A 14,942-nucleotide genomic window follows, 5' to 3' on the forward strand; every position below is an offset into this window, starting at 1 on the left:
GGTTAATTGGGCAGCCCGGGCTGTATGTTTACTTTTTAAAGCTTTGAAGCTTTTTTCCTTCAAACGTGCAACATGTCATTGAAAATTGATTTTCTGCATTCACCTGGTTTCACCAGGGCATTGTGACCATGGAAAAGCAGTATCAGGGCAACTGGAATCCATCAATGCTGGCCAACTATTGTTGGACACTGGCATGAGAGGCATCAGATGCTGAGTACAAAGGACAATGAGCAGTAAAACAATTTTAGGTCAGTTGAACTAATGCAATGGGTCAGCACCATTATCCTATTAAACATGGTAAATTCAATAAAAGTTAATGTAATGTTTCCAACTTCCTACGTTATCATCTGAAATTCTCTTTGTGTTCAGCTTGACGTTGTCTATCGTAACCCTCAATTCATTTTCAGGAAGAAAACCTTTTGAAAAAGATTGTTGCCCAGTGTAATGAGTTACTGAGAGGCGATTTTGTCTCCACAGTGGGCACTTCTATCAATGCTCAGACTCAGATGCACCAGAATTTCATAAAAGTTGTTTGTTTTCATTTCACTTTGTTCAGGAACAATTAATATTTTAATGTGTTGATATATCAATACTGGGTTTGAGTCTTTTTTTATTGGAAGGCAGTCTGTTTCTCTGCCTCTGTGATGTGCAGAATCCCTGGAGGCACTGCCTTAATCAATGGCCTTGATCAATATCAATAGAGTACTCATAGCCCCATAATCAGCAATCAAAATTCCTCCATGGTGCTGACAGAGAGAAAAAGCCATTCCACTATTCTCCCAGTGGTGCTCCCAGGCAATCTGATGCTTAGAGCTCAAACAAAACCCCAGGAAATCTGTGTCTCCTGGACAAAACCAACTCAAGTCGACTGACCTTTAATATCTGAAAAGCTTTTCTTCTGCCTGTTTTCCAATGCACATCGTCGATCTTGTGTAATGTAGTGGACCTCTTTCGAGGACTGTGTTCCACAGGCACATGCTACGGGGAGAGTTGAATGGCCACTTGTTCTTTGTTTCTCTCCTTCAAACCTTTGCTTGGCATCTTACCCCAAAGAAGGGAAGGTGAAAAGTGTAGCCTTGCAGTTCTGCCTATAAAATCCAACTCCCCCCCCCCCCCCCCACCACCCCAGCTCGATCCTCTCATACCTCAGCCACAGAATAAAACCCTTCTGTGCACACTGAAGCACTCTTCAATGAGCTAAGGTTTAAGATAGCTCCTCTTTCAACCTTGTCTTGCACAACCACGGATCTGGCAAAGCACTTCTTAATCCTACCTTTTGAATTTTAAATTAGAGCTGTCCGTAAAGATGTCAGCCAATCACTGCAGTGAGATCCAAAAGGGATGGTTAGCGCATCGCTGTTATGGCACCAGCAGCCCGGGTTCGAATCCGGTGCTGCCTGTAAGGAATTTGTACATATTCCGTGTCTGCACGGGTTTCCTCCAGGTTTTCTCCCACCCTTCAAAACATACACGGTTGTAGGTTGATCGGTGTATTTGGGCAGTACTCACTCATGGGCCTGAAGGGTTTGTTACCATGTTGTACGCCTAAATTAAATTTATAAGAATATTAATCGTTTAAAATTATTTCCCAAGATGGACGCCTACTCCTTCAGCCTGTACTGAACAGCAAACCTCAGGCAACAAGCAAAAAAAAGCACATTATCTCTCAATTGCAAGCCTGTTTTTCTGTTTTCTTAGTAATGTAAACTCTTTTTGTAGGTGTAAAATACAAAAAGGGTCATGCCAAAAGTCATTTGCAAAGTACGATTTCTGCACAGATGTGCTGTAAAGCTTCATCACTCATTTGACTGATCACCCCGCCGTCAGGTCCCGGCAGTGTTCCAAATCAGCTCTTCCTGCTTACTCTGCCGGACTCCTGATGGCGGGGTGTTAAAAGAGGCGAAGGGGGAAGATGCAAGAGATGGAGGAGCAACTGTGTATGGAACACAGTCTGTGTATGGAACAAAATGCTATGGAAGCAAACGTGCTTTGGACACTTTCGGAAAGATACAGTATTTGGGTTAGAAGAGCTGGAAGGATATGGACCATGTGAGTTGGGCTGAAGGGCCTATTCTGTGCTGTACGATTCTAAGAGGCCTTAATCTAACCTGTTATGTAGAGCATCACTGGCAAAGAGCCTGTGAAGCCCACCTTTAGCGGAAGTAATTACCTCAGGCTCACATACACAAGACGGTCCAATGTGGGCTTATGGAGCGAATTGTTTGATTTATTAAAAAGCAGGTCACAAGACATGTAGACAGCACATTCAATCATTTTTGGCATGGTACTGAACACTTTAAACAAGACTGCAAATTAAGCTTTAAAAACTTAAAAACAATATAAAACAGGCTTTCCAATACAAGCCATCACATTTTCACCAATTTAAGTCAAACCTCAAATTGAACAAGCCTCTGGAATCAACAACTTGCAAACAGCAGTGGCCTGTCTCCAGCCAGCCTCTTACGCCTGGGAGAGGCCAGGAGATGAGAAGGGAAAAAACATATACACTGCTGGACAGTTCTGCACTTGAATGTAATGTTAATTTACAGCTGGGTATAGTTTATGTGGTTGGAGCCCAGGTAGTCTAAGACTTGATTTGGACCCTCACTAACTGACAACTTAAAACTATTGCAAAATCGACCATGGTTCACTCAGAGGAGTGTGTGTAAATCCTACTCATATCTCACACCCCCTTGCCAGACTAACTCAATTAATAAAAATGCACACTGCTACCAATTCCGTCCCTGCTGTGTAAAAACAGATTAATTCAGAATTCAAGTCCATGTGATGCTAGCAAATCCTGGCACATATCTGATGTTTTCAAGTGTGCTGAGAAGAGCTCCCCTTTTCCTCAACTGCAACTGTCAAGTCCTCGTGAGCGCAAACTCTGCTTCCCCACCCACATTCAAGAGCCCTCCAGCTTGGGACAGGAACAGTAACAGCAACTGCTGCAAAAGTCAATGGTTCTTCAGGAACACGACGCAATTCTCAGACTTGACCCCCGAGGCGTCCAACAATACAAATACCAAGCGGCTTCGAGGGCACTGGGCACAGAACTGCTGTCCTGCAAGACACATCACTGGGCTAGTTCACTTTCAGTTTTGCTTGTGCATTCCATTTTACTGGGCACGTCCTTGATCTTTTTGGGAGTGGAGAGATGTTCTAGTTCGTAGCGCCCTGAACCAGGTTTTGCTCTCATACCCTGGTTGACACCATCCTGCCCGATCTTGTTTTTCTTCTGTTCGATGATTTGCATCATTTGAGAGTTGGCGTACTCAGGCTTTGAGGTCAAAGGGCTGTCAGGGACCGGGAGGCCCAGAATGTCGGCCACCATGTACGGCTTCAGCCAGCCAACCAGTGGTGTGCTCCCTGGGGTGTAGTGTGTCTGGTTGTGATAGAATAGCAGCCCATCGACCTGCAGGAAATAGTTCACAACCATTAGAAGTATTGGGAGCTGAGTGCTGTTGATGTGCCTGTGCTTGTGTGTGGAACCTTTACACTTGGACTGATAAATACAGTAAAATCCTCATTATCTGAAATTCAAGCATCCAGCAGCCTCAAGCAACCAGCAAATCACGGAAAACAAATGGGTAAAAAAAAAATACACAAGCGTAAAATTGGTGCGTCTTGCCATTAGTTCTCTATTCATGCAATATGCAGCCTCAAGCAACTGGGAAATTCATTTGTCTGGCAACTACCAATCCCTGTAGGTGCCGGATACCAGGGTTTTACTGGAGGAAAAGGAGAGAGAGAGAAGCAAGAAGGGGAAAGGAAAAATCTACCGTATATACTCGTATAAACGTTGAGTTTTCTTGGACTAATTTTTCAGGTCAAATTGGGGGGGGGGGGAACGAATTTTACAAGTACCTACCCCATTAAAGGCACCGGGAGAACAGAGGCCGCGACTGGGTGGTGAGTCAGTGTTCAGAGCATCAGGAGCTCAGATGGGTGGGCATTTGGGGCATCGGGTGCTTGGATGGGCGGGCAGCCGGGGTGAGGGTCCAGTCAGGAGCTCTGGTTGGTGGGCAGCCAGGGAGAGTGTCAACGTTTAGGGTATAGGAAGAACCGGTGGGCAGGCTACCCAAACATAGTATCAATGATTACACGCATATATAAGGCAGATAAATTTATACAATAATTCCATGGGCTTTCAATCAGACCAGGAAGAGACAGAAGGGAGAAGAGGGATGCTTTTCTAAATGCAAGTCTGTCTGGTGCTGGGATCAGTACAGAGACCTTTAATGTTTGAGATATATTAAAGATCTGGATGTGAATGTCAAAGATATGATGAGCAGGTTCAGACGACACAAAAATTATTGTCGTGGATAGTGAGTAAGGTTGTTGATGACTGATACAAGATACAGACCAGACGGGAAGCTGATTAGAGCCATGACAAATGCGAGGAGGTGCAAATCAAATAAAGGTAGGACCAAAGGAAGGCCTCCAGAGAAGAAATGCACTGAAAGTGAAAACATGGATGGAAAGAAGTAAAATTGGGAGGGACATTGAATACAAGATTTGGAACGTCATGTTATAATTTTACAAACGCTGATTTGGCTGCACAACAGGATTTGATTGCACTGGAGAGAGTGCAGAGGGGATTCATCAGGATTTTGTCGGAGTTGTGTGGAGAGACTAACATGGTTTTCCCTGGGGGGGGGGGGAAACTTGAGGGGGATGTATATAATTACTAGAGGGTCGACAGACAGAATCTTTTTTTTAATATATATATATATATATATGGTGGGAATGCCAAAAAAGAGAGGATTGGTTTAAGGTGAGAAGGAGAAAATTTAAAGGGAATCAGAAGCAAGTTTCTCCTGTAAAGAGGATGGCTGATTTCTGGGACATTGAGCCAGAAGAGGTGGTGGAATCAGATACAATCACCATGTTCAAGAAGCATTTTCTTGAAAAGGCACAGACTTAACGCGGGCAAACGAGATTCACACCAATAGGTACAAGAGTCAGCATGAATGTGACGGGATGAAGGGTCTGTTTCTGGTGACAGAGTCGCCGCGTATTATCAGTAATATCAATGCGGCTGTCAGAACACAGAACGAGAGTAATATGCGAAGAGCAACAGCATCGCCCCGCAGAACATTGGCAACGCCAGCAAGTACTTTGATTACCTCAAAGGGATAGTCCACAGCTAACGCCTGACAAACAGCTTCTGCTGTGCACAATGCATTGGGCAATCCCACAAACTTGAACTGTGAAGAGAAGAGAGATTCACTTTCACACTTATGAAGAGTTCTGACAACTTGAGTGAATTGCTGGCGTGTAAACCAAAAACAACAAAAAAAAAACAGGACAGTGTAGAAACTGAATTGCTTGGCTGCACAGCATCGAATACCTTGGGTGAGAGCTACAGGTTGTTATTCAGCGCTCTGTAGTCCAGCAACTCCCATGGTCCTGCATGTTTTGAATCTGCCGCTGTTAGTACAAACTCCTTACGGATAGAGTGGGACTCGAACCCCAGCCCCGATCACTGGTAAAGTTTGGATCTGCCACGATTGAGACCAGGGTTCGAGTCTCACACTGTCTGTAAGGAGTTTGTACTAATGGCGGTTGATCCAACCTTTACAACGCCAGCAATTGGGACCCGCACTGTCTGTAAGGAGTTTGTACTAACATCCTGATCGCTGGCGCCATAAAGGTGTTGTGCTAACCGCGCCACCCCACAGTATTTTTCCTGTTTTAAGCTTTGTTCTACCTTTGATATGTTAGGGGTCTATTTCTGTTTTCCGTCATTTTCTGTGTTCCAGCAATGGTCAGGTCCAAATGTCATCAGATTAAAGAGGTACAACCTGTATTTATAACATGCGTTTTCAAGAGAAATCAGTTGCTTTCAATAAATATATATGACAGGAGGGTAAAGTATTTGAAATGCACTGGAAGCAAAGATGAATGTTGTCATTGGTTCATTTTGGTGTTGAGGTACCCAGTCCCTTCAGGGCAACAGTGGTCATCAGCACTGTTCCCTTCCCTGACTAGTGACATACCCCAATGAGGGTGGGGCAGAGGGATCACACACAAAAATCTCATGGATCACTGAGGCAAAAGGTGTTGAGGAGGAAGCAGTCTTCAATGGATCGGGATGGGGGGGGGGGGAACTTACTCAGTAGGTCAAGCAGCATCTGTGGAGAGAAAAGGGAAGTTAACATTTCCGGTTGATGACTTTGCAGAGTGTCCACTGACATGACTGAGCTGGTCTGTTCCTCTCTCCCCATTGGCAGTTTTCTCGAGCTGCAGAGCTTTTATTCAGCTGCACATTTCAACAGGCCACATTTGGCAAACTTCGACCCTTGATGCTGGGTCGACCTATGTACTCCTACCAAAAAAAAAATTAATCCTTTCCTACCTCGCAACCCTCTATTTTTCTTTCAACCATGCGTCTGGCTAAGAGTCTCTTAAATGGCCCTAATGTTTCAGCTTCCACCACCACCCCTGACGTGTCCCCTAAACTTTCCTCCCTTCACTTTGTGCAGATCACCTCTGGTGTTTGCTACTCAAGCCCTGATAAAAAGAAAGCACTGGCTGTCTTGCAGACTTCTATTGTCATCTTTTTTATTTGATTTGCTTTATTCCATCTCCTAATCCAGCTTCACCTTGCAAGGACCTAACCCACCTGGGCATTCTGCACAGGCGCTACAGTGAAAGTCGCTGCAATCCACTGACAGATCACACCCCCCTCCCCCCCTCCACACATAACAAGGGGAGAAGATTCCACTGCCTCACTGCCAGCACCAAACGGGGACACTGCTCTGAATGGTTTGATGGTTGTTAAAATGCAAAGCATCCACTGCAAACTACAACAGCCGGTTGGAGTTGGAAGCACTTTTGTTTCAACACTTGGAGTGTGACTTCAACTGAGCTTTTGTTGCTTGGGTACTGTTCCCTTAGCAATAGGGTGGGATAGTCACACCGTGAGAATGGGAGGGGCTGTAAGGGGCCCCAGCAGGGTCAGAATAAAAAACTAAATGGGGAAAGTTGCAGAAGACTGGAAGAAATTATCTTGGCTCCTCGCCAACATCAACCATTGTGTGGGAACATTCCAATGACTCAGGAATGGGTCAGCTCCTCTTTGTACTCATGGAAGTGCATTAAAGGGCGACTCACAGAACAGAAAGGCATAAAGCTGCTGCCAACAAACTAGCACGCTGCCTTGAATTCGTGGAACTGTGTAACGGCCTGTCAGTAATTACCTAAATAATGCAGGAGACTTTTGACTCCAGTTTACAGACTCAAAAAAAAGTTCTCCAGTGTCAGAATTAAGAGTGACGACTTTGACCCACGAGGCAGTTTTGATGCAGCTGCAGGAAATGTTACATCAGGTGGATGTCAGAATGGGTTCTGGAAGCGGTTCAGCCAGGTCAGTGAAAGTTCACTCGCGTGGTGGAAAATCGACTGAGGAGGAAAAGGGTTCTCTTGCCAATGGCGTCTCCTGTCCAGAGACACCAGGTCAGAGTGGAAGGAATGGGCAAGGCCCAGAAATCTAATTTTACTACAGTCAACCTCTCAGAATCAAAGGGATAAATACACTAAAACCCCAGTATCTGGAATCCAAGGAACTGATGACCCCAAGCAACTGGTGGAAAAAAAAATGAGAAAACAAATACATTTAAAAATAAATAAGAATAAATAAAAGTTTAAAATTGTGGAAGTATATGTTCTCTGAAGCAACACACAACTCCTCGGTGAAGATGGGGGCAAACATTCAGCCAGTGGAGCGCCCCGGTCGTGTCCACAGCAGCTGTTTGAATAAAGTTTCAATAAAGTTGTGTTTGAATAAAATGGCATTGCCCAGGATGAAGAGCCGATGAGGACAACTCTCCCAAAGGGTCTCCCTATCCCTGCCTGGTATTTATCCTTATTAGTGTATTATTAAGTATACTAGTAAGGCTTTACCTGTAAATATTGGGGGGGGGGGGGGGTTAATTATGACAGCGTCATGGTTAATGCAACGTTGTTACAGCGCCAGTGCCCAGGGTTCAAATTTAAAATACCTGATTAAAGTGAACTTTAAATAATTAAGGACTACAATACTTTTTTTTTACAAATTTCTTTTTCTCTTTTAAACTGTTTATCCTTAACGTGGTGTGTTAGAGGAGTGTGTCTCAGGCTATCAAAAAATTTGCATATCTGGCTTCTACGATCCCCAAAGGCACTGGACACCGGGGATTTAAATGTACTTAAGATTTATTTAATGCTATGTGCAAACCAGAAATAAACCCATTTATATTTTCAAAGTATCTTTTCTCCATGTGAAATAATAACTAGGGATCCAACACGTGCATGAAAAAATATTTATATAGCAAGTTCTATAACAGATTTAAAATTTATTTTCTTCCCTTTATACCCAAGCCGTGTGGCCTGTTTCCACAACCTAGTGTTTACTTTAACTGTACTGTGGATCGTGTTTAAGTATTCTTTCGGGCGATAACGGAAGGGAAGCCAAGGTCTTCCTCATTTCGACAATGAGTTCAAACTGGACATAAGACATCACAGCTGGAAGATCAGGTTTCCTGTGGACACTGGGTAGGCACACCATCAGTTCAGGTCTCAAACAGTGCATTGGCCTTTGTGGGAAGAAAGAGCTTGAGAGGGAGGGAGGGGTGGTGGGGAGAGGAGGGGTGGTGGGCTGAGGGAGGGGTTGTGGGGGAGTCAAAAGTCCAATTGGGTTGTGATTGTGCACAGGTTTGTCAGATGAACAATTCCGAGCCCTTTAACTTGCTTTGGAGACCGTGTAAAGAGGGTTCCCTACATTTCTGGTTCGCAAGGGCCTTCGCATCAAGCAAAATGAGCAATTATACTGTAGAACCTAGAAGCAGTAGGTGATGGAGGATGCCTCTATTAGATGCAGCACTTATAACAGGGTTGGACAACCTTTATTTAAAACTCACATTCTACTTTAAGTCATCCCTAGGCCATCCGTGCTCTGTGATTAGTAAGGGATGGCTTAAGGTGGGGTGTGAGTGGGAAGGGAAGGTTGAGAATCACTGCTCTAGACCTAATTGTTACTGAAATATTTTGCTTGAGAAAAATTGTCATTGGCCCATTTCCTTTGGAGTTATGAAACCCTGCACATAACGAGTCAATGAGGGATAATGAAAACAGTGGTTTTCATATTTTTTCTTCCTACTCACATCCCTCCTTAAGCAACCCCTTACTAATCTCAGAGCACCAGTGGCATAAGGATTACTTAAGGTGGAATGAGTTTTAAAAAAAAGGTTGCCCATCTCTGGTTTAGAACAAGAGGTCATAATCTTAGGTTAAGGGGTCGGTCATTGTTTTATTCAGTGGAATCCAAGCCCACGGACTCCTCTGACCCGGAGGGATCCAAGCCCACGGACTCCTCTGACCCGGAGGGATCCAAGACACGGACTCCTCTGACCCGGAGGGATCCAAGCCCACGGACTCCTCTGACCCGGAGGGATCCAAGCCCACGGACTCCTCTGACCCGGAGGGATCCAAGCCCATGGCATCCTCTGACTCAGATGTCTGTGGGTGCTCAGTAACTAAATGCACAAACAACATTTTTGAAGTTCAGATTTTGACCCCTTGATCCAGGGATCTGGGGACACATAGAAGCACATCAGCAATGATCTTGGGAAATGGTGGACGAGACTTGAGAAGCTCCACAACCCATCCATTCCTTCTCTTATTCACAAGTAAACATGCAACTCGAGCCTTTCCATTTGAAAAGTGCCAAGTCAAAACATTTTGAGTTTAAGGGTCCATCAACATAACAAAAATAAAGTGTTCACTTCACCCAGCCCCTGATGATTTTGTTTCAAAGTTCCAGCATCTGCAGTATTTTGTTTTTGTACTTGGGCAAGGCTATTGGTTTCAGGATTTTAGCAAGGGAAAAAAAAACGATAACTCTGTCCCAACATTTTAACCTCTCCCGTTAAATCAGATCAAGTTTATCCAGCCCTTCTCAATTAACACTCAAAGCCATAGAATTAATTTGGTGACCCTAGGATGTCTGAGTTCCTCAAAGAAACTATTATCCACTCACTACCTGTCCACAAACATGTCCATTGAGAAAGTGTTGAGCTTCCTCTATCTTATGAGTCAAATTGTTGGAACTGGTGCTGATCTTTCCTCTTTGCCGCCTTCAGTGAGTTACTACCTGTACCTCGTCAATGTGGTCATTTTCGAGATTGACCACCTTATTGCCTCGGGTACATAAAAGCATTTGGGACCAAGATTTCAGCCCCTTCACTATTTGGAGTTAGGAGTTAAGAATCTGCACAAAGTTATTTTACAATGTGACAACCTGTTCCTGAGTCTGTCAAAGACCAGGCCCAGTGGTGAAAGAAGATTGTGCAGAACACACAGCACCCAGAAAGAACTCACTTCAGGTTGTTACTAATAACGACTGAATATATTCATGAAATGGTCGATACTGTGTAATACACCCAATTTTTTGGGGCCGAATGTTCCGTGCTTTTGTCTGACCTGTATAAAATTTGACCCCTCCCGCTTTTGACCCAACCACCCACACACGTGAAGTCTGGTCCTGGTGGATTAAGTATATACACATGTGAAGTTTGATCCTGGTGGATTGAGTATATATACACACGTGAAGTCTGGTCCTGGTGGATTGAGCGGTTGGGAAGACAAGCCCAGACATGACAAGACATTTAGACATCCAGGTCATCCAATGCAGCAAGAGAGGACTCCATCCCTAACGGTTGTCTGTGCCATTGGATCAAGGTCTCTTCCGCCGAGAGAGTGGGATCGCCCTTGAGCAATGGCTGTTCCACTTAAAATTCCATCACATATAGGTTTCTGTTGTGCGATATACGGTACTAACCATCCACCCAGAACAAGGAACGCAAACCTTGCCACATAAGAAATTGAACTCACTGGATTCCGTGTCGCTATCTCAGACAGCTCCTCACCTTCCTCTTGCAATTTTGATTGAAGCCAGAAAAATCTGAATTCTGTCTGTTTTTAAACAGAATAAAGGAGAAAAAAAAAGCTTTAACAATAATTTACAAAGCCACTGGAGGAGAATCTGAGCATCTACAAATCACATAATCAGGAGATTCTGAATGGTTAAACTCAGATTTTCTTTTTGAGGACTTGCATCAAATTTATTCTTTTATTGCCATGTAATAAAACAGATTTACTATTAAACAAAATTGCGTTTAGTCTGCCATCCAAGTTTTTTCACGGGGAGAAATTGCCCAGCATCCCTTGCAGTCAGCAAAAGGGAGTCTTCCCCCCCCACCGAGTCGCTGTGTCCGTGGAATTGCCTCCATCTGTCCCATAGCCTCTGCCACCATGTAGACTTCAGTCGAAGTCATCTCCAACCTGAGGACCAGATCCTAACCTCTGACACAATCAGATCAAATAACCAAAGCAACACAGTGAGTGACCCTGATTGTGGGGAACGTTGGCCAGAAAAACTGGGTGGAATAATGTCAAGGGACCTAGAGGGCATCTCCGAGCTCAGTCAGATACGTGCCTATCCTGGAATTTCAAGCTGTGTCCCAACTCAGGCTTTATATTAACCAAGCCAAACAATGACAAACAATCAAATTTAAATGCAAGCATGTCTCTTTTTAATTTTGGCCTTTTTATGCTTGTCAAACCAATTCTGAAAATACCTAAAATTCTATAAAAAGGGGACACCTCTCACATAGAGAATGGCTTCAGCTCAGTGCCTTCAAACAGACCTGACAGTCATAGACTGGGTGACCTCTCCAACACATCACATCCAAGACAAAGAATGTTCTGTTCACATCACTGTAAATACAATCCAATATGGTGTAATCTGAAGAAGAGAGGTGCAAGAATTAGAGCAATGAAATTCAGGGAGACTATCAAACCAAAGTTGATTACAAGTCTCTTAAATCAATTACTTCGATCCAGGATGTATTTAAAGGATCAAGATAAGTAACCTCACCATCAGGGGCCCCTTCAGTTTATTTTTCCTACTTAAGTTTGTTCACAAAGGGAAGAACCAGCAGTTTCAGGTGAAGTCAGACCTTCATAACATAACAGGATAAAATGCACAGACTATAACAATATTATCCAGGACTTTTTAAAAATAAACTTAGTTAAGTGATCACAAATTGAGTGGGTAAGGAAACATTTTGAAAAGCCTTGACATAGTAAAAGAAAATGGGGTTTGACAAACCTAAAGTTGTAACTTGTAACATTTGTCTACATGTGTTGGTTTCTGTCAAAAAAAAGAGAACAGATGCACAATGCTCATCTGTATCATGCGTTCAAAGCCATTTTTGATGTTCAATAAATATATTTGAGAAAAAAATAACTTGCAGGTTAGCGAGAGGAGCCAGGATTTAGAAAGTATTTGGATTTTCAAACGCCATTAAAAAGTCACATAAAATGAAGATTTGAATATATGGGATAATAAACTAACCACATTATACAATTGGTAAGGTATCAAAAAAATCACAGCAGAAATGAATGGATCCTTCACTTACTGGCGATCTGTTATCTGCCATCACAAGGGTCACTGACTGATCTCAAATGTTTCTAATCTCGCTAATAATTTGAAAGGACAGTGTTTGCCACCAATACATGTACAAAGCTGGTTGGGGAGAAAAAGCAGCAACCACAATTAACCTGCAAAATAAAACTGATTGAATGATCGGAGAGGAAAGTGAGTGACAGATTAATAATGCAGGGAAAAGCAAGAACATTAATTTTGGTAGGCAAATGGGAAGTTTTTAAAAATGTTGGTGTTTAGACGAATCTGTAGTGGATTTGGAATGTGTTGTGAAAGAAACTCTAGCAAATTGCTGTGAAGGTGCAAGGAAGGGGTGAAATAATCCATCTCCAAAACCTCAAACACCTTCCTTTGATCCACACACCTCTCCAGCCTGCAGAGAGTCACGCACCAGATTTGCTTTCGTTTTTCATGGAGGCTCCTTTTTTTCGCTGTTTTACATGAATCTGGCAAGTTTTGTGTTTCTTTTATCTGGTTCATTACTTCCAGGAGAGGAGGAATTAATAAATGTTTTATAGAATTCTATTGGGAGTCCATCCTCTCCAGGACTCCTATCAATATTGTTTGGTAGCTTTTTTAATATATCCTGTATTTCCTCTATTTCAAATGGTTTTATCAATTTGTTCTGCTCATTTTCGGGAAAGAAATTATTATCTTTTGAACAAATGAAGGACAAATATGGTATAACTCACGATACAATGTTTGCATACCACCAACTGAAAACCTACTTGAAGGACAAATGGGAAGCAGGCTGAGGTTACCAGAAGGAAGCAATTTTGAATATGTGATTACAAACACAATGATAATTAAAAGATTTATAACAAACATGTACATCAAACTGCAAGAGAAAGAGAATGAGGAAACAAGCTGTAAACCCAATCAAAAATGGGAACAAGATCTAAACATAAAGATAAAGAATGAAACATGGGAAAAGCTATGCTCTGGAACTATGAGAAATACAATAAACACGAAGTTACGCATGATACAATATAATTGGTTACACAGGCTATACACCACGCCCCAAAAGTTAAATAAATGGGACCCAACAGTATCAGACAGATGTTTTCGCTGTAAGAAGGAAATGGGAACAACAGTACATGCAATTTGGGCTTGTGAGAAAGTGAAAAAGTTTTGGGAAGATCTAAACCAGGTTTTAAATAAAATCACAAAAAGCAACATACCAAAAAACCCAAAGATCTTTCTTCTAAGTAATATAAGAAGTAAAGAACTTGGACTTGATTTGGATGGAGCACAAAAAAGATTTATTATGATAGCCTTAACTGTAGCAAAAAATGTATTATGTCAACCTGGAAATTAGAAGATAGCCTGAGAATACAGCAATGGTACATAGAAATGAATAAATGTATTCCATTGGAAAAAATAACATATAATTTAAGAAATAACATCACAGTATTCGAACAAATTTGGGAACCGTACATGGAACACAACAGAGAAGTCCTACCGCGGACCTCCACCACCTAAAATGACAGAAGACGACGAAATGAAGTGACCCAGTATGTAAAAGTAGAAGACACAAATTTCTTGTTTATTTTCATTGTGTGATGACATTGGTTAATGGGTTTAATGTATCGTATATGTTGAACGTTTAGGAGGGAGGGAAGGGAGTGGGGAAAAGGGGAGAAAATGACACTGTGTATATTCAAGAGGGAAATGTTTGTGTGTATTTTGGTCAGTATGGTTCATAGAGTGAAAAATTTTTTTTTAAATTTTAAAAATTTGTTTTGCTCCTCTTCTAGCAATTTCGGTAGTTCAATTTTAGCTAGAAACTCATCTATTTTGTCTTCTTTCCCCTCATTCTCAGTTCAGTATAATTGCTCGTAGAATTCCTTGAAGTTTTCATTGATCTCTGTTGGGTTATATGTAATTTGTTTGTCCTTTTTCCTTGATGCCAATGCCATTCTTTTAGCTTGTTCTGTTTTAATGGTATTTTGTGCGTTTTTTTCTCCTAGCTCATAATACTTCTGCTTTATCTTTATTATGTTCTTCTCCACCTTATACTTTTGTAGTGTTTCGTATTTTATTTTTTTGTCCACCAATTCTCTTCTTTTTGTTATATTTTCCCTTGTTGCTAGTTCTTTTTCTGTACTTACTATTTCCCTTTCCAGCTGTTCTATTTCCCGAATGTAGTCCTTTTTCATCTTGGTTACCTAACTTATTATCTGCCCTCTGATGAAGGCTTTCATTGCATCCCACAATACAAATTTGTCTTTCACTGATTCTGTATTTATTTCAAAGTACATTTTAATTTGGCGCTCAATAAATTCTCTAAATTCCTGTCTTCTAAGTAGCATGGAGTTTAATCTCCATCTATATGTTCTCGGTGGGATGTCCTCCAGCTCTATTGCTAATAACAGGGGTGAGTGATCAGATAACAATCTAACTTTATATTCCGTTTTCCTAACTCTCCCTTGGATATGGGCTGACAACAGGA

General features: G+C 42.2%; 1 protein-coding gene across 4 annotated transcripts in view; it reads right to left on the bottom strand.

Annotated features, from left to right (window-relative positions):
- Positions 1 to 2,206: 2,206 nt before the first annotated feature.
- The window catches only part of snupn (snurportin 1), a 36,337-nt gene continuing 23,601 nt past the window's right edge, over positions 2,207 to 14,942 (bottom strand). For 3 of the 4 annotated variants that reach the window (XM_069902811.1, XM_069902810.1, XM_069902807.1), the window contains 4 exons: positions 11,691 to 11,788; positions 10,876 to 10,956; positions 5,130 to 5,210; positions 2,207 to 3,415 (listed from right to left, as the gene is read on the bottom strand). In XM_069902811.1, the coding sequence (XP_069758912.1) occupies positions 3,077 to 3,415; positions 5,130 to 5,210; positions 10,876 to 10,956; positions 11,691 to 11,788 (599 nt within the window). In that variant the 3' untranslated portion in view covers positions 2,207 to 3,076. The remainder of the gene's footprint in view (positions 3,416 to 5,129; positions 5,211 to 10,875; positions 10,957 to 11,690; positions 11,789 to 14,942) is intronic. The other variant, XM_069902808.1, reaches the window with a different exon arrangement.

Source organism: Narcine bancroftii, chromosome 11, assembly GCF_036971445.1.
Source record: "Narcine bancroftii isolate sNarBan1 chromosome 11, sNarBan1.hap1, whole genome shotgun sequence".
Lineage (NCBI taxonomy): Eukaryota > Metazoa > Chordata > Chondrichthyes > Torpediniformes > Narcinidae > Narcine > Narcine bancroftii.